General features: G+C 33.6%; 1 protein-coding gene across 6 annotated transcripts in view; it reads right to left on the reverse strand.

Annotated features, from left to right (window-relative positions):
- The window catches only part of LOC129952667 (neogenin), a 434,009-nt gene that overhangs the window by 12,956 nt on the left and 393,437 nt on the right, over positions 1 to 27,616 (reverse strand). For 2 of the 6 annotated variants that reach the window (XM_056065418.1, XM_056065416.1), the window contains exons 2-5: positions 10,442 to 10,619; positions 9,797 to 10,381; positions 9,305 to 9,735; positions 5,782 to 6,460 (exon numbers count right to left, since the gene is read on the reverse strand). In XM_056065418.1, the coding sequence (XP_055921393.1) occupies positions 5,782 to 6,460; positions 9,305 to 9,735; positions 9,797 to 10,381; positions 10,442 to 10,619 (1,873 nt within the window). The remainder of the gene's footprint in view (positions 1 to 5,781; positions 6,461 to 9,304; positions 9,736 to 9,796; positions 10,382 to 10,441; positions 10,620 to 27,616) is intronic. The other 4 variants (XM_056065421.1, XM_056065417.1, XM_056065420.1 and 1 more) reach the window with 3 other exon arrangements.

A 27,616-nucleotide genomic window follows, 5' to 3' on the forward strand; every position in this document is an offset into this window, starting at 1 on the left:
ATATATAAATGACTTCTTAATCAAAATAAAATATTTTTTTAATAAAATTATCAAAACAATTCAAGTATGGCATCACTGAAACAAAAATAATAAACCATTTTTGAGTGTGTTTAAATTAAAAAGGGGCAATTCAAAAATGAATTAAAAATATAGGATCCGCCATCTAACGTTTTTTTCAACTTGTGCTTATTTCCTGAATGGTAACACTTAGCTCATGTCTGATTTGAAAGATAATAAGTTTTATCCTTCCGCTAAACGAATATGGCTGTGTATACGCTTGAACAACGCTGAGAAATATTGCCTGCGATAGGCTTAGGAAAAATGCCGATTTTCCAAAAAAATCATCTTTTCAGATTAAGCTCATTTTGATCTTGGTGGGTATGTAAACAAGAAAAATTGTCGCATTTGGGGCACAGAAACCCGCACGCATATATTGAAGAGCCGATAAACTCAAAAAGAGTCACTTTTTGGTGCGGATTTTGGTACAGAGGCATGGTTCGGCCGTTTTTCTTCGAACATGAGGAAGAAGTGGTCGTTACAGTCAATGGCAATCGTTATCGGGCCATGTTGAATGAATTTTTGCTCAATTGAAGAGGAGATATTGGCAACATTAGGTTTCAGCAGAACGGCAGTGCAACGTGCCACACCGAAGCTACAGTCGATGTTTTTATACGGAATTCACTCAAAGAACAAGTTAACATATTGTATAAAATGATGGGTTTACACAAGAGTTTGCGTGGACGGCCTTTTAATTCATTTCGTTATTCAATCAGCTGTTTGTTAAACGTCAAATATTAAACATACAAATATTTGTTTTAGAATTATGATGGAAGGTAGGAAGGATGGAATTCACAATGACGTTTAGTTAAGCTCTTCAGAAAAAATTGGGTAATTTAACTCACCAAAATCCTTGGAGAATTTTAGCCAAATTGTGCAAATCATTTCTCATATAAAACTTGACAGTTCAAAATTACCAAATGTTAAATTTATTCAATGTTTCAAATCATTTCGGGAATACCCATAGTTCCCAAAAATGTTTGACCATAAAATTAATTTGTAGGATTTGTCTTGTCTTGCGAACATATTTTTTGACTTTTAACTGACATAAAAAAGATCAATATTAACTCATTTTGTTTTCGATTGGTTAATTTCAATTTTATTGAACTGACTGATTTTGTAGTGAATCGAAAAGGATTTCAAATTAATTTGTTTTTGTTTCGATATTCCTTTTTTTTTGGTAGAAAAAGTGTTGGTGTAGCTGTCAATTTTCTATTCAGATTTGTTTTCGTTTGATGCACTTCAGAAGATGAAATAAATAATGTAAATTTAAATAAATCTAAGTCCACATTATGACAGATGGAAAATCTACTACGCTGAAATCGGTTAAGGTGATACGAAAAAGACAGTGTGAAAAGATTCCACTTAATTTAATTCTCAAGTGATTTGATTAATTTGTGGATACAAAAATACCAAACATGATAATAGTATCCTTCCATTTTTATTTTTCTAAAATAAACTAAGTTTAAGCTTTTTCGTTAACACAATTTTATTTTTGAAGGAAAAAAAAACATACAGTTAGGTTCCAACAATTTTTCGAAATAAAGTTAGTTAAATTAAAGTAGATGACATATGAACATATATAACATCATTCAATAAATTGATTGTCATAATTTGTATATATTGACATTTGTCCATGTAAGAAATCGTTTGATTTGTCCGTTTTCTCAAATCTGAATCAGGAACTGCAACTTTCCACGATCAAAGTCTATTCTAAAATTATTAATTATATTAAGTTATCAGCAGCGTTGAAATTTTTAGCAACAGGAGGTTACCTAAACCAAATCGGTGGTGACAAGAACGCTGGACTTGCACAGCAAACCATATCAAAAATACTTGCCGAAGTTTTGACTTCAATCGAAAGAGTCATGTGCCCATGTATAAACATTTTTCTTGTGGACAGTTCTTTTAGTTTCTATTCGCAAACAAATTACAAAACACAAAAAGTTGAATGAATTTACAACATTTTAGTTACACTTTGACAAAAAAGACTTCTCGCAAACACATTTGATGTAAAGTGATTATTTTCGATTTTGGCTTGTTTTGAATTCTACTTTCGAGTAACGTAGTTCCTTGTTTATTCGAAAGTTCATTAGAATATAGTTGGCACTACTAGAAGTATTCGATTCTCGTTGGTTCGAAAGTAATCAAATTGCTTCAATTTTTCGAATTCGAGAATCGAGTTACTGTCATTAGCTGTCATTAATCAAAAGTCTGGTTTTAGGGCTGGTTAATTTTAGAATCAATTTTAAATCAATCATTTTTGTCCAATCGAAAATAAATTAATGTATTTTACAAATACAAGGCCATATATCCAAATGGAATGACAGACGATTTTGCTCTGTTAGCTCACAAATTCCATTTCCAAATGTAAGACATATGGCCTTTACTTATCCGTTTATGAACTAGAAAAGCTGGTCTTATTTTCATCAAATGGCTTTTAAAAGGAGTAGTAGACAACTGTAAAGTTACAAGAACAAGGTGGCCAATTCACATGACCATTCCATGTAAGGAATGTTGTGTCGTCTTTTTGGTACAACATACTTCTTCTACAAATAGTTAACAATCAAATTAGAAATTACAAAACATTCGAATGCGGTGTTTGCCATATTGACATATGAATTTCGGATTTATAGAAAATATCATAAAATAATTGAACAATTTATATTTCTAAGATTGACAAAGCAAGAGAATGTTATATAGGGTTTTCAAATTGGCGCGAGAGTGTCTGTTAAGGCAAACAGTGAGCGCATTGCACCCCTTTTACGGTAGACGTGGTGGCCCTTCATGTTCAAGGAATGCAAGAAAGGTCGAGAACATCGCCGCGGTCCGTGAAAGTGTACAGAAGAGCCGGAGGCAGCCTATTCCTCGCCGTGCACAAAAACTCGGCCTTTCACAAACTTCAATTTGGCGAATTTTGAGTCGGGACTTTTGACCTACACCCGTACAAGATCCTACTGAATCAGTAGGCAATTTTGCCGTTTGTTCGCTGACTGGGCTTCGAATCGTTTGGAAGAGGACCTCAATTTGATGAATGGCTGCGCAAAATTGCCGTATACGGGACGAACCAAAATTGAACCATATGGAGCTAAACTGCATGTGGTTCCAACAGGACGGCGGCGCTACGTGCCCCACAGCAAACGCCACGGCATCTACACACAACATCTACCCTTCCTTATTGAAAAATCCTATATAAGCACAATTCTCTTTTCATTCTCACCCAGCAATCAAATTAGCTTTGCTTTCCCTTCTTTATGAATTGTGCGATAGAGATGTCTTGAGAATAATAACCATACAATTTTTGTTCTCATATTTCTAACTGAAAAAGTAAGAAATTTGTATGAGAAATTTTGTTTATACAATCTCAGAACACGGACATTTTTGAGATCTTAGAAATATAAACTGGCCAACTTTATATGACAGAAGTGATTTAAATGTCAATTAAAATAGAAGAAAATTAAATGTGAGTTTAAAGCTAAGTTAATGCTGAAAATTTATTAATACGTATGAATTTGAACATTGGTTTCCTTTTTTAGAAAATATGTTAAACATCTGTATCGAAAATAAAGACGCAAAGTTAACCCACGGATAGTTGAAAATTTAATGTATTTTCTACATCTATTACTTTCTCCTCGTTCAAAAACTTTAAGCTTAGTAGCTAGTTTAAATATCTTAATTGAAGAAAAAATATTTTTGATTAAACTTAAAAAAAAACTTTCAGGGTAATTTAATTTGCGGTTTCAAGTACGTATCACTGTCGTTTGACGCCTTTTCAAACTCAGCTGTCATTTGAAGGTGCAATTGAATGTTTGGCATTCAAACAACGCGTTAAGGTTATTTAAACTTACTACAAAAGTGGTGTTTCAAACCAAGCTACTTTTCGAAATTTACGGAATGATTATGGTTTTCATCATTATAAAATTGATAAAAATTTGGGGAAAGTCGAAGCTTTACTGATGTCACAAAGCCTGTCATTATAATGGAAAATTATTCCAAAATATTGCTGAATAAAGATTAAAATATTCAATTATCTTTGTTTAAAGTTAAGCGATTTAAATTTTATAATTTTGCTAACCTTTGAAACCGAAAAATGATACCGCTTAAAAGCGGTGACTGTCCTTTTATTTCAAATGATTTTCATTATTCATAAATACGATCATAGATATGAAGTTAAGAGCTTTCAACAAAAAAACGCACTATTATTTAAGATTAAATCTACTAACTTATAAAATTTGAATAGAAATATTAAGGCATTGTATTTTCTTATCAAAATAGTTCGAGTACATCATTATTTTGAAGTAGTTTAAAGAACATTTCTAATTACATCAATTACAAATAATCTTCCCAACATTAAACAAAAACCATATCTTTTTCATTTCTTATCTTTTTATGTGCGTCTTGAAAGAATATTCTATTGGTATTGTTTTGTTGGTTTTCTTAAGCTCCTTAACTAGGACCAATTTGATCTTCTTATCTTTTTGTCTTCATAAGAAATAAACTACTTGAATAACAAAACGTCTCAGATTCATGCATTTCATCTTCAAAAATAAAAACAGAAGAAGAATTCTCCACTATTCCATAGACAAACATAGGTATAAAGTGAAGCACTCAGAGTGCATCCCAGCATCGAAAACAACAAAAGACTGTTTTTGAAGTACTTTTCTAAAAATTAACCTCTCAAGAAGTTGTTCTCTGAACTTCTTCCTTTGTATTCTCTATACTAAATGTAGGTACTATTTATCTTTAAGGATCGATAAATTCGAACAGCTTTATAGAAACAGTTTATTTGAGAGTTCCTGCTCGGAAGGAGCACAAGTGGATTAATTTTCAAGATTTGGAATCTTGGTGCCAAAAGTTGCTTCATACGGACGGATGGCTAGCTCGTGGGTTGGTCTGTTCAAGGATATAGAATGAAACTAAACTAACTAGAAAAAAAAATGATACCAATATTCATTTAATATATAAATAGAGAAGCTCTTTTGGTATACTCTCTTATGTCCATTTATCATGAATGCAATCGTAATAACAAAAACACTATCTTCCTTATAGCTTCTATTCAACATCTTTCTGGAAAAGGTTTTGTTCCAAATATAGATATGTACTCGTACGAGTATAATGGCAAACGTAAACATGCAATCAAATGAAGTTGTTCTTCGTCGTCGTCGTCGTCCTTGTCATAATAGTTGTTGGTAGTCACAGTCGTTTATCCGAAATGCAGCACATAGAAGGTACGAGAGCCTTAAAAATGCACTCAGGATATAAAAGCTTTCTTTTGAATTACCACACAATCTGATGTTGTGTGCTTCAAGCTTGCTCTTTGCATTGAAATCGCCGCTGGAAATCTCTGGGAAATTGTAGAAATGTGTTTTCAGAAATGTTTTTTTTTTTTATTTTATATATTTTCGTGCACCCATTCTCTACTTAACCCTTTTCATGGGCTCTTGCACTACATACAAAAATATACATTTATACATTTATATAATCTTTTTGAAAGGATTCAGCTCACGTTCTTTCTAGCGAACGAAAGCCATAGCCCACCACCGCGCCGCCGGCCGGTACCATTCACACCCCATCTCTGTTGGGTGCATCCATTTTGTTTATTTATTCATTTCCATTACACCACTCAGGATTTTGAATGGATAAGGACATGGATGCGGATATAACTACCTTTAGTTTAATCTTATGAACTATCGTAAGGATCAGGAGAAACTATATAGGACTTACCTTTCGCTGTTGTTCATCTTGTAGTAAACCGTGTAGGAGATGACCTCATCGGGATTTTTAACCGGCTCCATCCAACTGATTGCCACAAATCTGGGCTTGACTATTTGCGCTACCAAATCTCGGGGTGGTCCTGGTAAATGGTTTCCAGCTGCAGTCAATTGGCCATCTTCATCTAAATCAAGTGAAGAGGATGAGGATAAGGGATTTTTTCTTCGAATTTTCTGCGAAGAGGAAGCTAACTCCTCTTGGCGTCGTTCGTTGTCCTGCTTGTTCTTCCATGTGTTGAGAATCTTATTGGGATCGTCGCCACGTTTGAAGGCGTTTATTATATCTTCGTTGCCTGTGATCTCTTCGTCGTCGTCGTAATCTTTGTCGTCTGGTGATTCGGAATTATCATCGTAGTTTTCGTCGTCCTCATCGTCATCGCCATAGTTGGTATTGTCGTTAAGGGCAATTTCAACACCACTAGGAATAGTAATGCCTTTGCCTTTGGACAAGAGGCTATCGAGTGCACTTTTCGATAGAATTCGTGTATTATCAACAGACTTAGTTCGCACTTGAACTTCACCAGAATTATTGTCGTTGCTGTTGCTGTTATTTTTGTTACGACGTTTCGGGCTTAAGGTTTGAAGGGATTTCGTTGTCTGGGACTGGGGTTTCTTCGTTTTGTACTTTTGCTCTGTTATACATATATCATTTTTTTAAAGGATGGATGATGAAAGGATAAAATAAAGAAAAAAATAAAAATAACAATAAAATAAATGAAAATAAAATTTAAAAAGAATACAAAGAAATTTAAATAAATAGTGCACACAATAAAAGCTGTTATTTTTTTGTTCATATGTACAGGAACATTTTAGTTTACTTAATATTTGGATTAATATTTAATACAACATTTAAGTTGCTTTATTTATTAAAATGTACATACAAATTAAAGGTTTGAGAGTGAAAATACAAATATTATGTACAGCAGAAGTTTAAAGTAAATACGAAAAGCTTTAGAGGAAGAAAACATTTGATTAAATTTTAACATGAGAACGTCAAAAATAGCATTAAGTGGAATTGCTTACTTTTCACAATCTTCTTAAATCTCGTCTAATTTATTTCACAGAGTTTACTATTATATTTCATAATGAAGGTGACTCAACTGATATAGAAGCAAAAAGATGAACTCATCAAGAAAGAGGACCTATCTTCAGCACTAACAATTACTTTTGACACAGAACTTTATACAACTTTAGGTTTTGTAGTTTGTTAAGCTACTTAATATTTATTTTCGCCTAGTCGAGGCTATGAAGTTTTGTGGAAGGTTTGAGGCTTTGAGGGTTTGGAAAAAAACCTAGTCTTGGGCAAATTTCGTTTTAAATTTAAACTATACAAAATCTTCAGACGGTGATGTCTAAATAAGAGTTGATGGTTGTGTTGATCTAATTGAAACATCAAGAAAGTCAGATTTATTTTATTATAAAATATACCACCAAAAACCCCAAAATTAATAAGGTACAGCATAGGGAAGCTTTTCATAATTTTAAATAATAGAACTTGTATACCTAGAACTTCAGATCCACTTAATAATAACAAATTCTTAACATGATGTCATCTTAAATTTTTCGATGAAACTTGTATAAGAAGAGATAAGACCAGCTATGAAATGACATGATGCGCTTTGATTTACATGGTCTTGAAGAGTTGTGTAAGCTTCTTGCTGGTGTATTATGAGACTCTTAAGAGCCTTAAAAGTTTATGAACCTAAGGACAACCATCCACTGCACTTGAAACATTTTGATCTTCAATAAACCTTATGAATACAAACAAATAAAATGGAAAGTGCATTGTGGAATGGTAGCTATGAGCCAAGTAATTGCTTAATCTAAGATTCGATTTTAGATTGGACAAAAGTGGCGTATAAATACAAATTTTAAGATTCTTGCTCAATCTAAAGTCCTATAAAAATTCAATTTTTCACATCAAATTCCGATGCCAATGAAGACTATCAACAATTAATCGACGATAAAGTTCGCATTTCAACTCTTTTGTTTTTAAACACAGAGTTGGCCAGTTAGTTCTCCCTTTTAAAATAACACGTTATATTGTTATATTACGGCTCGAAATCTTTACAGAAAATCAGTACTATACTTTCATAGAACGAAATGAGCCGCTTTTGGATTGGAAAACGTTTTAAAATTTTGAAAATTTGTTTCTAAAAGAAGTGCTGTTTTTCGCAAAAATTGTTTTTTTCTGAAAAGAATTTGTGACCAAAATGGAGAACCCTCTGGACCCGTTTAAGGAGAGTTTTTGCTAAAAGTTCGTGTGACTCAACATTTTACGCATTAGTCGAGCATCTAAGCAATTCCATTTTGATATTCAAAACTTTAAGACCAATGTGCATCGGTACCGTCTCTTAAATTCTTCAGTATTTCACTACAGCTCGCACTGTGTTTAAAAATGTGCAAAGAAAAAACTGAACTTGCGTTGCAGTGAAAATTTACAAAGTTTAAAAAGAGCAACATTTTAACCTGCTCTGAGATTTGAGAAGAAATAAAAACACACAACTTTTTTAGTAGAAAAATTTGTTTTTTTTTTTTTTTTTTTAATTACGCTAAGTTTAAATTAAATTTTAGGGAGTTTGAGTTACAAAGTACAAGTTTGATATTGGAGTTTTCTGTTCTCGATGAACTTAAACAAAAAAAAAAACGATTACCCGAAAGGGGAAAAAATGAAGGATATATATCGTTCAAATAAATTAAACTTTTTTGAAGTATAAGAACAACTTAATTGCGGACTCCTCCCTAATGTTTATTAAGACACTATAAATTGAAAAACAGCATTTTTTAATTTCCAGCGTTTAGGCCTACACTTAGTATGAAAAAAATACATATTTTATTTAAAAAATTGTTAAATGCAATGACCTTAGCTCAAACATTTAACTTTACGCTAAAATATTATTTCTTGACAACATGGTTACATTTTATGAGCGTGCTATACTTTAAATATTTATTCGTAACTGTTATTTTGTACAATTTTAAGGTTTTTTGAAGCCATAATTATTAACATTGAACGTGTGCTGAAAAGTGTTAAAAAATACAAAAATTATAATACACACAAATAATGAAAAAAAAAATTCAAAAAAACATAGCCCACAATATTAATGTAAATATAAATAAAAGAAAACTTAAATTAATAGCAACTAAATAAATTATAAGCAACAACAGGGGAAGATATTTAATTGGGGGATAATTTTATACATATATATTATGTTAAATAGGATTTCATTTCATAGCCATTACATCGTTTTGTTAAATATTTTCGGCCATTCTAGTATTTTTGATTATATATGTATGTAAGTATATGTTTTTAGGCGATATTAGCTGGGGGGATTCTCAACAACAATGGATACACAAGGTACATTTTTACGAACTTTTACATTCAAAATTTAGCTTTTTACATTTAATATCAAACAAAAGTTGTATCCATTTGTAGGTTAATTTTACAAATAAATCAATTTTGTTCTTTTTTATCTTACCTGGTGTGATGATTTTAAGGCGAGCCGATGCTTGAACACTTCCTGCTGGATTCGTTCCGACACATTGAAACATTCCTGCATCGGATTGTAGGAGACCCATGATTCGTAGATTATGACCAGCAACAAGTTGCATATAGTCATTGGGTGTGATTACGTCGCCATTTTTCATCCAATGGATCATTGGCTTGGGTTTGCCTCTGATGGCACACTCCAACTCAAGTTCTTCCTTCTCGAAAGCAGACTTATCGGTGGGACTTTGGATGAATTTCGGAGGAACTTGAACTTGTAAGGTGGCTTGAGCGTCTAAGGAATCAACCGTATTACTGGCTCGGCATTGATAGTTTCCCGAATCAATGTCTTCTGCGGCAGAAATTTGTAGAGATCCTGTGCCGAGGATCGAAAAACGAGAATCCAAGTCGCTAGGAAAGATACTTTATGGTCAGACTTCGAAAAAAACAACATTCCAAAAAAATCATGAAAGCACAAACTCACTTTAAATCCAGCTCTTCTCCATTCCGCAGCCACCGTATTTGTGGTTTTGGCATTCCATTTGCCACACAGTCTAGTGTCACAGTGTCTCCCTCCTTGACGGTTTTCGGTGATGGGCCAACAAGGAACGATGGCGCTACTTGACTCTCCCCACCTTCGGTTAATTTCTTGATGTTCAAATTGGTTTTACTACTCAGTCTCGACACCACACCCGAAGTCACATTGCACTGATAAGTTCCTCGATCCGAAGTACCGATTTCGTCTATTTCCAAAGCACCATTCTGAAGGATTACCATTCTCAGATTGTCTATTTGCAGAGGGGCATCATCTTTTAGCCATTGAATATCGTTTTTGATACCAGGCTGAATGTGGCCGAGAATGCAACGGAAGTAGGCTGTCTGACCGGGCAGTAGATAGGATTCCATAAAGTCTTGATTGATTTCAGGTAGTCGGGCGATGGAAACTATCGCCGATCGACTAACTATCGTGCCGATGCCATCGACACTTAGGAGACATTGATACGAACCAGTTAGACCACGGTTCTGTTCAACTGAACTTATGTACAATGAACCATTTTTAAGTTGGGTTCTAAGAACAAAAATACTACAAATTATTACTGCTAAGAGATTATAAGTTTGTAAAACTAACCTAAATGTATCACCGACAATTCCCAAATCCTGACCATCAGGACCTCGCCACCGAATGTTTGGTGATGTTTTTCCAGCTTTTTGGTGGGAACCGTGTTGTGTTTTGCCCGAACATTGTAGAAGAACGGAATTACCTTCGGGAACAACCACATCTTGAGGTTCCAATGTGAATTCTAGAACTGAAACAAAGGAAAAACAAAAATTGTATTATGCATTGATTTAAATTATTTTTTAAAAAAGACCAGTTTATACCAATCAAACCAATATATAGCATAAAGTAGTTTTATAAATATTTTTGATTTGTATATTTTTAATAAATTTGAAGGCAGATATAATGAATGAATGAAACTGACCAGTTTAAACTAGCCAGCGGGCAAGTAAACAAAAAAAGTATTATTTCGTAGTTTTAAATTGTTTATACCAATTAAATGTCTCAAATTGAAATTGCAGAGTATTCAAACAGACTATTTTCTGACAGCTCTTTTAAATTACAATTAATTAAAATTATAAAAGGTTAGCAAATAATATGTAACTGTTTGTAAATTAGACGAGTTGATTGAGCGAAAAAGTTAAATGAAAACAATAAATTACTTTAGACTATTTATACCTGACACAGCATAAATCTCAAAATATAACCTTATCCATCAACAGAAAGATATGTTGTCCAGCTACATTTTCACTACTAGCCAAACTTTTGGTATACTTTCATTTTTTTATACCAGTCAGACGAACCTTAAAAATATGGTAGATATATTTAAGTGCCCTAATGCTTAGCATATTTTATAAATGACTATTTTAAATTAATATTTAAGTGTTAATATACATTAGACCAGTTTTACATTTTTTTATTTTTACCAAACACAGTATAATCTCAAAACATAACCTTATCCAGTAACAGAAAAAAGTAGGGTACATTTTCATTACCAGCTTAATTTGAAGTATGATTACGTTTTTTTATACCAGTCATCTTTAAAATAAGGTAGAGACACTTAATTTTCTTAACGCTTAACAATTTAAACTCATTTATTGACTATTTTAAAGAAATATATAAGTGGTTTAATAAATTAGACCAGTTATAATACTAACTTGTTTATACTATAAATCATTAAATGTTTCTATTCCAGAGTTGAGGAATTCAATCAATCAAATTGTATCGATTTTGTAGATTTGTTTTATAAAAATTATATCCAGATAGAAATTGAGTGTTTTAGACTAGTTTATACCTATAAGTGAATGATTGTTATTTCGGTTTTTGAACGTGTTTAATATTGGTTTAAAAATTGGGAGCACTTGCTTTTGTATGCCAATAATCCAATAAAACCAACAAACGATTACATAAACCATTGCAGGGTGTTAATCAAAAGGTGGATATTAGACCAGTTTATAACTTTTAATGAATAAATATTTGATAATGAACATATTCATATGTATTGTATTTTGTACAGTGTCGCTGATAATAGCACTCTAATATTTTTTATACCAGTCATACAAATGTCAAAATTATATATAATTATAAAACTATTTTCGAAGTATGTAAATAAGGAATACAAATCTCACATATTTGACAAATCGATATAACAGTTAAGACCAATCAAAATAGTAAGGGCTGGTAAAATCATTGGGTCAGGAATCGCACCTTTACTGTCCTTTTTTTGCGCAAAATGGAAAAGCTTGATTTGCATAATATGGGGTTTTAACAAGGCGGTGTTATATACCAAAGAACACCCGAAACAATTGAACAATTGAGAGGCAAGTTCGGTCAACAGTTAAAAGTTTTAAGTGGGCCAATCGACTGCCTAGCTCGCGCGGTTTAACGCCTCTAGACTATTTTTTGTAGAGCTACATATATTGAGACTCATTTCTGTAGCGATAAGCTCGCTTCTATTGACGCATTGGAAGCCAAAAATTATTCGCAAGACACTTGACGAAATATGCCAAAATTGGTCCTAGCAGACGTACCATCTGAGGCGTAGCCGCGGCTTACATTTGCAAGAAATAATCTTCTAACATAAAATTATATCGGCCGTAGTATCCATTTCATGCATATTTTTGAATGATATGCGTTTCTATTACATTTCCCATAAATCTTAAAGCATTACTCTTTATTTAATCATTACACATAAATTCTAAAAGTTGTTTTCCTTAACAAGCAACATTTGAATCTACAGCATCTTTGTACATTGTATTCATGTATGATTCCCCATATAACACAACAATTAAGGGACTTATAACATAAGCCTCATTATTAAAACTAAGTATCAAACAAGGATACTAAATTTTGTATCTAATTCTATTCCTACATAGTCCTTTACCATCCATCTTCAACAACAATATCATATTATTTTTTGTTTTTTTTTCTTATCAAAATAACAAATCACTCAACCATTAAAAAATTACAACCAATTGAAGCAGAAAAAACATATTCACCACATAACTTCTCTTCTCCACTGCACCGCCTCCGCATCACCCTCTAGCCGCCATCGAACATCAAAACACAAAGAGCCTTCCGCTTTAAGCTTTAACAAAATCCTCCGCTTTTAGCCACCCTTATCTCATATACGAAGGCGAAGGCTCTACAACAAATACATCGTTCGTTACTGCCGCAAGGTAGACGTTCATATATTCAATATATGCAAATCCCCTCATTAAATCAACCTTGCAGCAAACGTTCGTCGTCGTCGTCGTCGGAAGGCTGGACCCGAATAATATGCACCCTGTAATTACTTAACGCAGCAATTAAATGGGCATTTTCACGTCTGAGCAACTTCACAGAAACCAATGGAGTCATATAGTTGTATGGGCATTGGTATATTTTCGTGTGTACGGCGAGCGGGGCCGGGGCAAGCGTCAGCTTTCAACCCTCTATACCTATAGATGAATGGAACTTGCATCCCTATATGTATAATGTAGCTATGTGCGAATGCATTTCCTTTCGAAAGAGCACACAGATGGTAAAGGTATACTATAGTAAGTTTTACGTCCTTACCTTACCACCCACTCCTCACCAATCTTCCTCACTCTTGATCTTTTGTTCTTTCCGGGTGCTTTAAGGTGCAAATGGCCGTGCAACAGCGAGAACCGGCTGTGAAGTTTATTAAGTGGAAAACTATTTTTCATTGATTAAAACAGAAACAACAAAAAATATGTTGCAAATTGCAAAAAAGAAAAAAACATTAAAGCTTTAAACATTCTCATTCATCCAGGAAAAACGGAATAACGGCACAACAATAATAGGGTAATGAACTTATACTTTTGTTACCATCAAGTGCAGTTATGGATCATAACTCGTGGGTGAATGCGTTAATGTGCACTTTCAAGTGCATCGAGTACAAGCGCACTTAACTATTTTTTTTTTCGAATGCAATGAGCCTCAAAAATAAAACATCAGAAAGTTTTGTCGTTTTTGTTTATGTTTGTTTTTTAAAATTATTCTTTCATTTATGTAAACTTTGAATTATTTATGTATTTTCATAGAAATTGAATTGCATGCTTTTTTATGAAATGGTGAATAGGAACGTAAGTTCTCAGGCTTTAATCAAATATGTAAACTTTCGAAAACTACAATTGGCGTATAGACGATGAGCATTCAGCAAGTATTTGAAGGGAGCAATCAACCCGAACATTCATCCACATCTTTCGGTTCATGGCTTCGGACTCTTTAAGTCAAAATTATGCTTCGAGAAAAGTTTGTTAACTTAATATCTTTATCAGGTATTTTTTTTTAAAAAGGTAAGAAATTTCCGGAAAGGATAGCTTGACGGCTAGCTGCCATAATAATAACGCGTTTGACCTTTTTTCAATCCAATTTTTATCGTGAAGTCATTTGATAAGCCAGCAGTGATTGATATTTTAGAAGTCAAAACTCGAGAAAGATGTTCAAAGTTCAAAGTTAAAACGATAAGATGACGTTCATTGGGTCATATGCTAAAAGATGAGAAAGTTCTCAGATTCACAGCTAACGAGCTTGAACTCGCATGTGAGATCGATCTAGAAGACTCGGATTCTAACTCAGTTTCATATCCAAAAAAAAAGAGTTCACTCTTTTCAGTTCTGACTCAGTTTATGAGAAGGATCTCAAAGCTCTTTGTATGCACTTCCATCGTCTGCGTTTGGGCCTGCTTCGAGGTGGCTTTGAATGACACTTCCAATATGACATTTCTAAAATAGCACTTTTGTCATTAGCAGCTGTTATATTTTCTCAAAATAAAAAAAGTATGAGTTTGAAATCAAAAAAATTAAATTTATCGAAGAAGTAGTTTACACAGCCTATAATAACTAATCCAACGCTGTCCTATCCAGAGAACCAATAGCATAAAGAAACTCATACTTACTGCTCCATAACCTTTGCGCTTCTTCTATTTCTTCAGAAGTTCGTTGATTGATTGAAACCAATGTCTTCACCAACACCACTTTGAAATCCAGGATCTACTATATGAAAAATCCTCATTTTTTCTTGATCAATAAAGCAAAACCTTGTGTCTCCAGGATTGGGCCCAAACACTCATCTGTTAATAATTGCACAACTTTTCCACTAAATCTTAAACAATGTTCGAAAATCTTCACCAATTGGACATCTTCTATTTTTATTAACACGTCTTGTAACAAAATTATTCAGAAAATCAGCCATTTTGATAGTTGTTTATCAACTGAGTAAGAGAAAACCCATCCTCAACAATTTGTGAGATCGATCTCAAGCAATAATCTTTTTGCATGTCAAAACTAGAACTTTCTCACATAGAGCTTTCGTCGAGAGATCGATCTCAACACTTTGACTTCAAACTCGCAGCTAGAGATCGATATTGGTCTCTGTATTTTTTTGCATACCACTCTAAGAAAGTTCTCAGAAAAGCGAGTAAAGAGCTTGAACTCATCTTTTTGCATTTGAACTATTAGGTATAGTTGCTAAAGCCATACGCCAGAAATTGTTTTTTTTTACCTCATAAAGATTGTAAAGCCAACAATTTTGGTAGTTTAACAAAACAAACAAAAGTTCTATGTCTCGAATAAAAACACCGATATAACACAATTAATAAAGATTTTCCAAATACGTGGTTTTATTTTGAACTATCCGCTGTTTTAGCAGCTTTCACTTATTAAGCTATGATCTTTTGACATTTGTCAAGTAAATTCTACGTCATTATTAAAAATGGAATGACACCCGCTTTAACAAAGCTTAAATAAATAATTAAATTAGATGGTGCAACAGTCCATTGAGAACCAAGGCCTAGTGACTTATAACTCTCAACGTACAGTTTTACGTCGAATCCGAACGGCTAATCTTAGAAAGCATTTTTCATGACAAGAAGAATTGTCAATTCCGCAGTACTAGTGAACAAAAAAAATTAAGGTGGCACAGGCAGCGATTGAACCCAAGATCTTAAACAAGTTCAACTAACTATCACGCCACAGGTTCTACAGACAATTTTTTTTTAATTTCTTGCAAAAATGTTGAAAAATTTGGAATCACAGTTTGTTTAAGAATTAAAGCTTTAAAGTTATAAATTAACACAAGAACTCGAGTCAAACGATAACCTAGCACCGGCATATCTCCGCTGATCGTATCCTTTTCAATTTTTAGGCTACGTAGCATTTGAAGCTGGGAATATCCAAGATTGTTGTTGAAAAGCCTTTCTAGTTTTGACATTTCAATGTTTTGTTTGGGCTAGAAGTGTGATTGGACCTTACTTTTTTGAAAGAAGCCTGGTGCTGTTAAGGGGAAGGGATTGTGTTAGCGAGCTAATTTTATTGTTTTTTTTTTTACCGCTGGAATTGAAAGATAATTGATGGGGACGATGTTTATTTTTAACTAGACGGCGGCAGCGTAACGCGGCCACATAAGCACCGAAACAACCTCAAATTTGCAATAGAAGTTTTGTTGCCGGTGTTATTTCTTGAAGAGCTGATCACCATTAGCCACCGAGATGTTGTGATTTAATACATTTAGACGTTTTTGTTTGGGCCACATGGAAGGTTAGTTCTATTCTGTTGCTTCATTATCAATTCAAGACTTTGAGGATTGCATTATTGAAGGTATGGAGGAGAAACAGCCGCAAATGTGCGGATTCGTCATAGAAAATTCCATTAAAAAAGGCTATGGTCCTGCAATCGTAGGTGTAGCGATCATTTGGTTTCTTAGTATCAAAATAATACCTTTTATTGGGAAACACATTACAACTTCTGAAAAAAATGTCCGTAACATTATTACATTACGTTAAGGCTATTCAAAATTTCGGGAACGATTTTTCATTTATTTAATAATGTTGGCAATATGTTCTTTTTTCAAACAATTGTTTGGCTGCGTTGGTTAAACCGCTTAAGCAAGTTTTCGGCATATGTCTGACGCACGCGGCTATGATTTAGAAAGTCCATTCGATCAGTCCAATTTTTTATAATTTTTTCCATCAACGATGGCTTGAATTTTGTATTTCAATTGGTTAAGAGTTCATGGTTTGTCTCCATAAACCAATGAGCTCCATAAAACAAGCTGGGGAGAGTTAACATGACCACTTTCGGGAATAAAGTTGTCACCATATGGATTTTGAAATAATTAAAGGCGCTGTATGAGAAGCTTTCCCTTCTTGTTAGAATGTGAAATGTGGTCAGTGTTCAGCTGATTCATTTTAGGAAACAAAAATTTGTCAACATAACTCGACAGCGCTGGCAATTCGCTGCTTTCTCATTTTGAAAGATATAAGGACGAGAGCAAGGGCGGATCGAGAAATTTAGTTAGGGGGAGGGGGGTTGCACACACTGACCATAAAATCGAATTTTTGTACACAAGCGCCTTTACATTTTTTTAAAGCCTTGCGAAGGCAGCTGAAGAATACCAATTCAGCATCTAGCTCAATCTCTAGTCAATAAAAGCATTCCTAAAAGCAAAATTGAAAAATCTCATAGAGCAGTCGCTATTTAGACTTCTTCTATTTGAGAGTATAAGAGATACGGCCTTAACAAGGCCAAAAGAAAAGAAAAAGTTTGATATTTAATCAATTTTGGAAATGATTCACTTTCAAAAAGCCTCAACTTTTAATGCACGCTAATAAACTTAGAGGGTCTATGGTTTCAATTTTTGGAAAAACCATTAAGGTTATTCCACAATTGTTGTTGTATTTAATAAGATCAGAAAGAAAAAACAATCTTTTTAAGATTAACGTAACAAATTTAGCAGCTAAACATTCTTAATTTTATGAGGGGGTCATGACTTCCACCACCCCTTCCCACTTGGATCCGTCATCGATGTCAGCGTTTGTAAACCACATGAAACAGTCAATTTTAATGGATGTAAAGGTGGTAGTACCCGTGGCATGATGGTTAGTGCGTTGGACTGTCATGCCAGAGGTCTTGGTTCGATCCCTGCTTATGCCATCTATAGTCTTTTCACGGGTACTGCCACTTGCGAGGAATTGACAAATTCTCCAAGAGTAACTCTTGTCATGAAAAAGTGCTTTCTCAAATTAGCCGTTCGGATTCGGCATATAAACTGTAGGTCCCCTCCATTCCTGATAACATTACTCGCACACAGAAATGGTTGAGAGTTGTAAGTCACTAGGCCCTAGTTCTCAAACGGACTGTTGCGCCACCCAATTTAATTTTTTAAAGGTGGTTCATAAGTAATTAGCTTGAGATTTGTTCTTGGCTTTGGATAGCTTACCGACGAAGCCATTTTACCAGAATTAAGCTTCATAACGTCATACCGTAAAATGCACGAAGTGATCTTATAAACATTTTTAATTGTCAACAAGTAGATAACAACTGCCTAATTTTCTTAAACAAAAATTGGGGTGGCGCAACAGTATAGTAACAGTGGCATGATGGTTAGCGCATTGGACTGACATGGCAAAGGTCTTGGGTTCGATCCCTGCCTATGGAATCTAAAGTTTGTTTGTCGGGTACTGCCTCTTGCAAAGAATTGACAAATTCTCCAACAGTAATCATTTTCATGAAAAGTGCTTTCTCAAATTAACCGTTCGGATTCGGCTTAAAAACTGTAGGTCCCCTCCATTTCTGAAAACATGGATAGTTGTAAGTCACCAATCTTCTTGAGCTGCTAAAAAAAACCTATTTAACCCATAAAACCAAAAGTTTAATGATCAGTTTCAAAGTCGGAAAAATGACACTAAGGTTGCTGTTCCACATAATTGCGCTATCCATTTCGGACATTGAACCTTTTAATTTGGGAAATTAATTTATCTCACATTACTCACCAAAAGGTCTTCCTCTAAAAAAATATATGGACAGCTTCCTCAAATTTCAAAAAGGTAACTGCGTTAAGATTAAAGTGAAGATCAAAACCAAATGTTGCTTCAATTTCGCTTAAAGTGTATAATTTAAATTCTACTCTTAAGCAAACATTTATACGCTGTGTTAAGACGAGAACATTTTATAAGCAAATATACACCAAGCCCCTACTCCCTCACTTCACACGATTGTTTGGCTAAACTTGAATTGCTTTACAGAGCGTATTGGTTTTTATTTTATTTTTGCTCCCTTGCTATATTCCTACCTATAGACTCCTAACCTATCCACCGCATATCCTCCATTATGTAGAATTAACTTTGTGGCACAGTTGCGCCAAAATACCCTTTTATAAAAATAAATACACGCCTTATGCCCTTAGAGCGAAAAACAGAAGCTTTGCTCTCAATACGTAGGTATTCAAACTGTCGTGCCTCTTTCCATTAAGATGAAAAGTTAAAAATAAACCCCGAATGTGTTGTGCTGTGCTCTGAAGGTATCCTCGATGTAACGTGTGCCTTGGCTGTGCACTTGTGCTTTGCTTTGCTTTGGTTTGGAGGTTCAGAGGAAGCGAATTATACTCCCGTTCTTATATTTAAGCTTCAAGCACAAAAAGGCTCAACTATACTACGACGACGAAAACGACGCGGCGACGACGACAACAACAACGACAACGCAAACGATGCACTTAACGTACCTACATTTTATACCTTGTATGTATGAAAGATGTGAAGCTCGGTTCGGTGGATGGAAAAGAGAGATGTACATAGATAATAGCGCCGCCTGGCAGCCAACTAAGGGTCATTAATCTTTGCTCCTTTTATCCGCCTTTCGTTCAGTATTTGCTGATGGAACATGGAAGTGGTGGAATGGAATGCCAGCAATGTCTCCAGGTGGAACAGGCCAACAAATGAGGTGGAGACTTTTGTGTTAGCACGCCAACCTTAAACCTAAGCTTAATACCTACACCAAATTCAAAACCCCGTTGTCGGTCGTCGTCGCTAGTCGGTTGATGAGAAGATCCATTCGGATCGAAATATGGAAGGAGTGAGGAGTTTGGGAGAGCTGATGACGCTACTTGTCTCCGAAGGCTAATTAAACCAGTAGATGGCGTTTATTAAGAGCATGTCTACATCTCGTTAAAATATCTGTAATACTTCGGGCTGATTTATAGACTTGTTTTCCTTTTGATATGTGGTTGTGTGTTCATAGGTTTAGGTGAGGGTGGAATTGGATACGGTAGATGGGTAGATGACATTCAACCCCTGCTAATGTTGCGCCATCTATGGGGAAGAATTGAAAAGCCGTTGTTTGCATATAGAACAACAAGTCACAGGAAGGTTAAGGAGAACAATGAATATTTGATGCTGCCCTGAGGCTGATACCCCACCACCACTACCAGCACTCTGTTTTCTTGGTTAGGATAAAAGCCTATTTGTGTGTGTTTGTGTTTTGGTTAAGTGTGTAAGAAAAAAGATTCTGCAATGCAATTACCACTTTTTCCATGAGTTTGTTTGTGTGTTGTTTGAAATTTGTGCGTAAGGACGACGACGACGATGACGAAGGACATCGCAGAAGACAAATTATTTATTTATTGCAATGCCCTTCGGGATTGATGGAAAATATAATAAGAACAACAACAAAAACAACGATCAAGAAGAAAAAAGATTTTTAATAGGAAATGTTAAATATAAAAATGGATGTACATAAACAAGATGCAGAAGAAGAAGAAAAAGAAGGAAACATAATATTGGAACAGATTGTTGGTTGAAAATGTTGTTTATATAATTCAAAGAAAAAAAAAGTTAAGAGAAAAAAGGATTTCAAGGGATAAATTACACATTCGTTTCAATTTAAGGCCTCATTACGGTTTTCATGACTTATTCATTTCAAAATGGAATAATTATGGCTTGCAGCATATTTTTTTTTCTTTTTATTGTTTTTTTTTTTTACAAAGAGGTTGCGGCAATCTAAATGAAATGTGACACATGAATTATAAAATAATGTTTGTCTTTGAACATATGGGCTGGAAGTGTTTTTTTTTATTTCGTGTTGAATTGAAGAAAAACAAATTAGGATGAGCTTAGAGATTGTAGGATAATTCTTTTAGATGAACAATTTGTGTAACTTCCTTAGGGGGGATGTGTTTTTTGATGGTATTAAATGGAGGATAAGAACTGAGTTTTATGTTTTAATGTTTCACTTTGATTTGAGAAAAGGGCATTGATTTTAATTGATTTTTCTTAATAATCGTAATTTATAAGTGGGGAAAAGTTTTTAAAAACTGACTGTAACGAGTATTTTCATATAAATGCACTGCGGCGTATGAGTAATTTTTGTTTAGTATTAAAGTTTTTAAGCCCAACACTATAAATATATTTGATTTTTGTAGTAAAAACAAGGTTTTGGAGTTCACACTTAAGAGACAAGGCCTAATCACATTTGTAATATGTTTTGTGCCGATAAACTTTATAACAATTAAAAATAAAAATAAAATGTGCAACTAAATATTTCAAAGACTAAATTATAAACCTAGAATCACACGGTCAACGTAAAGGATCAACACGTTGACTCTTTGAAGTCACCAAAAAACTTTAACTATCGAATGACACCATTCGGTCATTGTTGTCTTCAAAAGCGTTGACGAGTATGTGAGTCATCTTGACGTTTAGAGAACACTATCACTCGATTTGATAAAATAATGTTTATGTGAGGCAGCGTTAATTTTCTTGTATTCATTTTAGGCTGGTAAAGAATATTCACATATATTTGTGTTCGAAGTTTTTAATTCTATGTCCAATACAATAAAATCTTTACGTTTGAAAAATTCTAAGAAAATTTATACTATTTTACTTTAAACATCACGTAAAATACTACCGAAAAGTCTTAACAATACTATTACACATTTTTCACATTAAAATAGGAATCAAAAGGACATACAAATACCTGAAGAATTAGGGGTGATTTTTAGAGTTGAATTTCTACCCAAAATTGGAATGTTTATGAAAATTGGTTTGAATTTTTGATTATTAAGTAGAACCAATTAACAAAAGAAGTCACACAGCTATTGATAGTAAAAGGATGGTTTTTGTATGACAATTTATTTACCTCGAAGATTACTATAACTTTTTTCTATAGGGAGTCTTAACTTTGATTCTATCTGATCGAACGTTAGAAATATTTTGTTTTTCTGGATTTCAAAAACGGATATGTGATATCCCACAAAAAATTTAAATCTTTCAATCTTTTTTGTGAAAAAAAAACAGAACTGAATGAAATACAGAAGCTGTGTAATAGTTGTAGTTATTTAATAATTTTTTGAAAAAGAATTTTCGCGGGGGTCTTAAACAAAATACAAACAGATTTTTTTTTCAAGATGGAGGTTTTTTCTTTTCAGCTACCACACTCATACTTGATTTATTAATCGGAAATTTGCTTCCACCCAAAATAAGGACATTTTTTAACTCCACTCCCAATAAGGGAATTTTGCATTAGTGAAGTGTTAAAAACGTAAAAATTATGCTTTTCATCCAAGTGCAAATGTGTTGGAGTTTTTTCGAAGTAAATATTCAATTTTTGTTTGACTAAGAAAAGTTCATTCTCAATATTATAAATCTATTTTTTAAACTTAGAAGTCGAAGCATAACACTAAAGAGTTGGGTCGCCATGTGTATAAAAACACACTAAATAATTATATAAATCAGTTAAAACAGGGGTCGGCAAAGTGGGGCCCAGATAGGGTTGAAAACATTTTAATCGATATCAACAAAAAAAAGTTTTCTAGTTTTTATTTTGCTTCACTTAAGTTACTGTAATAATGAGAAAAATTATAACGATGGTCTTAAGCCAGTTGGTATAGTTTAGTTCACGCGGGGAGCAGCAAATGCTAAGAGTGTCATCAAGGTGGGCGTCTGATAATCTCGAACGATATTTGTTCTTCAGAAATTTCATTTTTGAGAAAGACGATTCGCATATATATGGCAAGCCATACATAGTAGCTAAGTTGGTAGCTAGTTTTTTGCAATTTCGATATTTTTCTGGAACATGTTAACCCCAAAATTCTTTAGTGGATGCAGTTTTAAACATTTGCAGGAAATATCCTCTTGAAGGTGAATTAATTCCTATTGTAATTAAGCTTTTGAAAGATCGAATAATAACCGTTCTTCTACTGCAGTGACTTCATAAGGCAATTTACGAAATTGAGATAGATTCCCAATCTCTGTAAAATCTTGAAATCTTACAGCAAATTCGGTTTCAAGATCGGATAGAAAGTTTGAAAACACTTCAATGTCTTCTTCTTCAGAGTTCTTCTTTTTATATTCAAGAATTGTTGGGAAATGAATACATTCTTTTTTAGCAATATTTTTTTCGAAAACATCTAGCTTACGACGAAAAGCGGAAACGTTTTGTCCTTTAAGAAAAGCCAAAACTATCACATTGCCCTCTTTGTTTATGAACTCCAAGTGCTTTCTTGCTTTTGTCGTATCCAAGTTTTGCAAGAAGGAGGTAACTTGCTCTTTATAATCATCCAGAAACCTTCCATAACATGGCTTTTACTTAGCCAACGAATATCCTTGTGTTGCAGTAAATCCGAATACGACGTTTTACATTCATAAAGAAACTTTTGTTTTGAGGAATTGCTGATGAGTTGTTTCGTAATGTCGCTTTAAATTGCCACTTTTAACAATAGCAACAGTTTTATTGCTTATGAGACATACTGGAATCGCTCGCGGCTTATCAGGAAGCCTTAAACAATATTTTTCAGTCCACCCGGTCAGGAACCTTATTTTCACTGTCCAATTTTCGCTTTTTGGAATCCATATTATTGGTACGAAACGTTTTTGAACACGAAAAATTATAAAACAATCGATATCGAACGAAAGCTCCGTAATAAGATCTCACAATAAGACTGACAACCGAATAAACTGCAGAAAGAATTTTAGTTACAAAAAAGCGATTGTTTACATTTTGTATGTCAACTTAATTTATTAGTATGTGCCGCCATATTTAAAATTGCGTAAAGGAGTGGCAAACGCACTAGCTTGTATGTTAGTGAAGTATTTTTTAATTTTGTTTAAATTTACATACATACTCGTATGTTATTAAATTCGTGGTTCCGCGGTCCACCGTTTGACCTTATGTCAGGATACGGACCGCGGTCCGCCTGTTGCTGACCGCTGAGCTAAAACCTAGATTTACAGAATTCATTTATAATTTTTAGATAAGTGTTATCAGCAAAAAAATAGTTGATTTTAATTAAGTTGATAATATCACTCAATGGAAACATTGTTTATAATAAGTTCGACAGTTTATAATACCTATACAATCTGTTAAATTCCTTGGGTTTCTTTTCTGCACGACAAAAAAGGTGCAAAGACCCAATATATTTCCATTTTCCTTGTCTGGATTTATGGTAATATTTGGCGCTCAAACCTAAGAAGCGTTTTGGACCTTTTTTTTTGTTTTATTTTATTGGGCGTGCACTAAGGGGTTTATAAATACCTTTAATAGAATTTCAATTGGTTTGACAAATGTTTGACTTTTAACCACCCTTATTAGTTTTTGAGTTTATGTGTTGTGAAAATGTCAGTTTTTTATTAAAGAACACACCAAAGACTGACATATCATCAGACAGTTCTAAACTAACCAATACAAATTAATTCACAAGTTTCAAGCAACAGTTTTGCATACCATCGTCGACATAAATGGTGTACTTAGAGTGTTTCACCACGGACGGTAAATCGTTCATATGTAAATAAAACAAAGAGAACAGGACCTAAGTGACTACCTTGTGGAATTCCAAAGTTAGTTTTGAATTTCTTTGATTAGCAACCTTCGGAAAGTACAAATGTATGATCCATCGAATTAATACAAAGTGTTCGCTAAACCTTATCTTTCTTAATTGAAAAAGCAAAACTTTCAAATAGCCTTTGCAGAGTAAACTAATTCATTGAGGAAATTTACAACAAAACACATTTTTGGAGAAATTCCACTGAAACGTTCTACTCACCTCTTTAAGAAAAGTGTCAGTACTTGATTGAAAATGTAATGACACATGTTTTTCAAAACTAAATATTAATTACAAATTCGATATTTGTGGCTACGTATTAAAAATAACTCGGAGAATATTTTCCTCCAGGTCGATTAGCAATTTCATAGATCCCCTCAGAAAATAGGCAAGCGTCATCGCTGCGTATAATCACACGCTCTTGGAAGTAAATTAAAAGTTCCACAATCGTTACGTGTAACTATGTGGTTACCAAACATTTTCTTAAATAAATCAAATTTGGAACGAACTGTATAACATGTTGCACCACCTAGTTGAAATCACAACTCCTGCATAGAATAGTTTTTCAATTGATGAACGAAACAGTCAGTAATCAAGGCTCTATATTGTTACTATTGACGTTACATGTAACGTTCAGGCCGGCATCATTTTTAAAGAAGAACGAATAAATTATTCAACCAATTCATAATGCATACCAAACAGACTTGTGGCTTTAATTCTTTAAATGCGAAACCAAACTCAAAACAAATCACTTGACAGCTGTTCCTAATATTTTATCCATTGCTTTAAAAGGACTTCAAAGAAGTGACAGTTGACATTGAACTATAAGATTTTGTCAATTCCATTGTCCTGATGAATTCCAATATTCATTGAAGTTCATTGTGATTTTTTGATATTCGTTTTCAAGTCATTATCGTTTTATTCACAGACAGCGGCTTTGTTCTTAGCAAAGTTAGTGAAAAGTTGTTTGAACAGGAGGCCTACTTTAATTACAAAACTAAATCAATTTCTATAAATGTTATTGAGCCCCAAAACTCTCCTGGTTGAATTACCATAGGCATCTTACATAAATGACAGCTAATTCGATATGTAGCTGCATTCACCTGTCGAAATTCCGAAATTCGGGAAAATACCTTAGCTTGAGGCTGCTTTAATTCGCAGTGGATAAAGATTATATTATTTTCAGTGAGCATATAAATTTTCTATCTTCCCACAAAAATGATATTGCAGTTTAAAATTCGACCGCACAATCCAATGCCATCCGCCGACCGGAGGAGCGGAGGCGGGTCGGCCGGTTCCATAATTTCATTTTGTTTCATGAATGATGATGATTAATTTTATTTAAAATCATGACAAATTACAGTTGGTAGCCACCTGGCAATTGCAAATCACAGTGATTAAGCATTTTGTGTGCTCCAAAGCATATTATAGAGAAAATGGAAATCCCTATGGGTGCAATGGATGGCAATGGCGAGCGATGGTGTCTGGTCTGGACCAAAACAAACAATACAACCAACGTGACGCTTGACGCCTTTTGACCACCATCAATTGTGCAGCGTTAACTGACGAACAACAACGAACGGGACGCGGACGGACAAACAAACGTCCATGTTTGTTATTTTGTTGAAATAATTTGATTTGGACATTTGATTTGGCATTGAATGCAGCATGAATTGTGGATATTGTTTTTCAAATTTCAATACCGTCTCGTCGGGTGTTGAAAGGGAAATAAATATCCAATTCGACTGCATATAAAAATAAAATTTGTTGGATGTGTCAGATAGTAATTTTATATCTGTAAATATTGTGAGGTTCTTTGTTATTTCGACTTTTTACTACTTATGCAAATGTTAGATACGTTTCGAATGGAATTTAATTTGCATTTTCTCGAACTAACATTTAATAAATACGTTATGTGCAAATAAAAAGTTGTAGAGAATAATTGGTTTTATTGTTTATTAGAAATTATTGATGTTTATGTCTTATGACCATAAATTCAACAAATGCTATTTTCAAGGTGGAAAATTGTACACTTACAGGGTGGGCCATATAATAGTTAATTTGTTAAGGTTATTTTCATATTGACATTTGTTTTCTGCTTGAAATGTTGACAGAAAGTCAGTATTATAAGTCCGAGCAACAAAATGAGTCACTTTAGAAAATATTGAATTCTTATTTCCAAAGTGAGTGCTGTGTAGTGTGTAGCCTACGTTTTTGAAATGGAAATAAAATGGAAAACTTGAACTGGTAAGTGTTGTATTAGTAAAACATTTTGAACTTTACATTTTAATCAAACATAATATAACGACGGTAAAAAATGGAAACAAAATTGGACAAGCTGTTTTTCCGTCTGTCTCTCTGTCCTCACCACTAAAGCTTCAACCATTGGATTGATCGAGTTCAAACTTAGAAATTAAAATCCAAGCGATAGAAATGTTTAGATTTTTTTAAAGACCAAAAAATAAAGGATGTCTTCATATGAGTTTTTTGTTCAAAATCGAAAATTCGATGTTTCTGAAAAACTTCTCGTTAGGTTTTTATTAAATTTTCCTTATTTTTTTCTAAAAACCAAATGTTAATATATTAGGAGTCATTTTTCAGCGCTTCATTTTAAAACCCTTCTTATTTTGTAACCTAGGTTTTTTTTCACTCTGATTTATCTAGATTTATAAAACAAGTTATTTAGAAACCCAGTTTAATCCTGGATTTTTTATGACCAAGCTATTTTGTAACGCTGGTTATTTTTAGCATAGGTTCTTTCTTAGCCCTAGTTAATTTATAAAACAGGTTATTTAGAAACCCAGGTTAACCTTAGATTTTTTAAAACCAAGGTTATTTTGTAGCCTCAGCTGTTTTGAACACAGGTTATTTTTTAACACCGGTTATTTTGTAAAATCGGTTACTTTTTAAACCCACGTTATTTATTATATATATAAGATTAATTTTTTAAACACCGTTTCTTTTTAATTTTTAATTTTTATTGGGTTATGATTATTTTATAGGCCAGAATATTTTGCAAGTAACCCTGGTTGTTTTAATCCTGGTTATTTTCTAATTCTGGTTGCTTTAACCGCTGGTTATTTTTGTAACCCTTGTTACCCTGATTTTTTTTTGTTTTTTTTTTTTTAGCTCTACCTTTATTATTATAAAATC

Source organism: Eupeodes corollae, chromosome 3, assembly GCF_945859685.1.
Source record: "Eupeodes corollae chromosome 3, idEupCoro1.1, whole genome shotgun sequence".
Classification (NCBI taxonomy): Eukaryota; Metazoa; Arthropoda; class Insecta; order Diptera; family Syrphidae; genus Eupeodes; species Eupeodes corollae.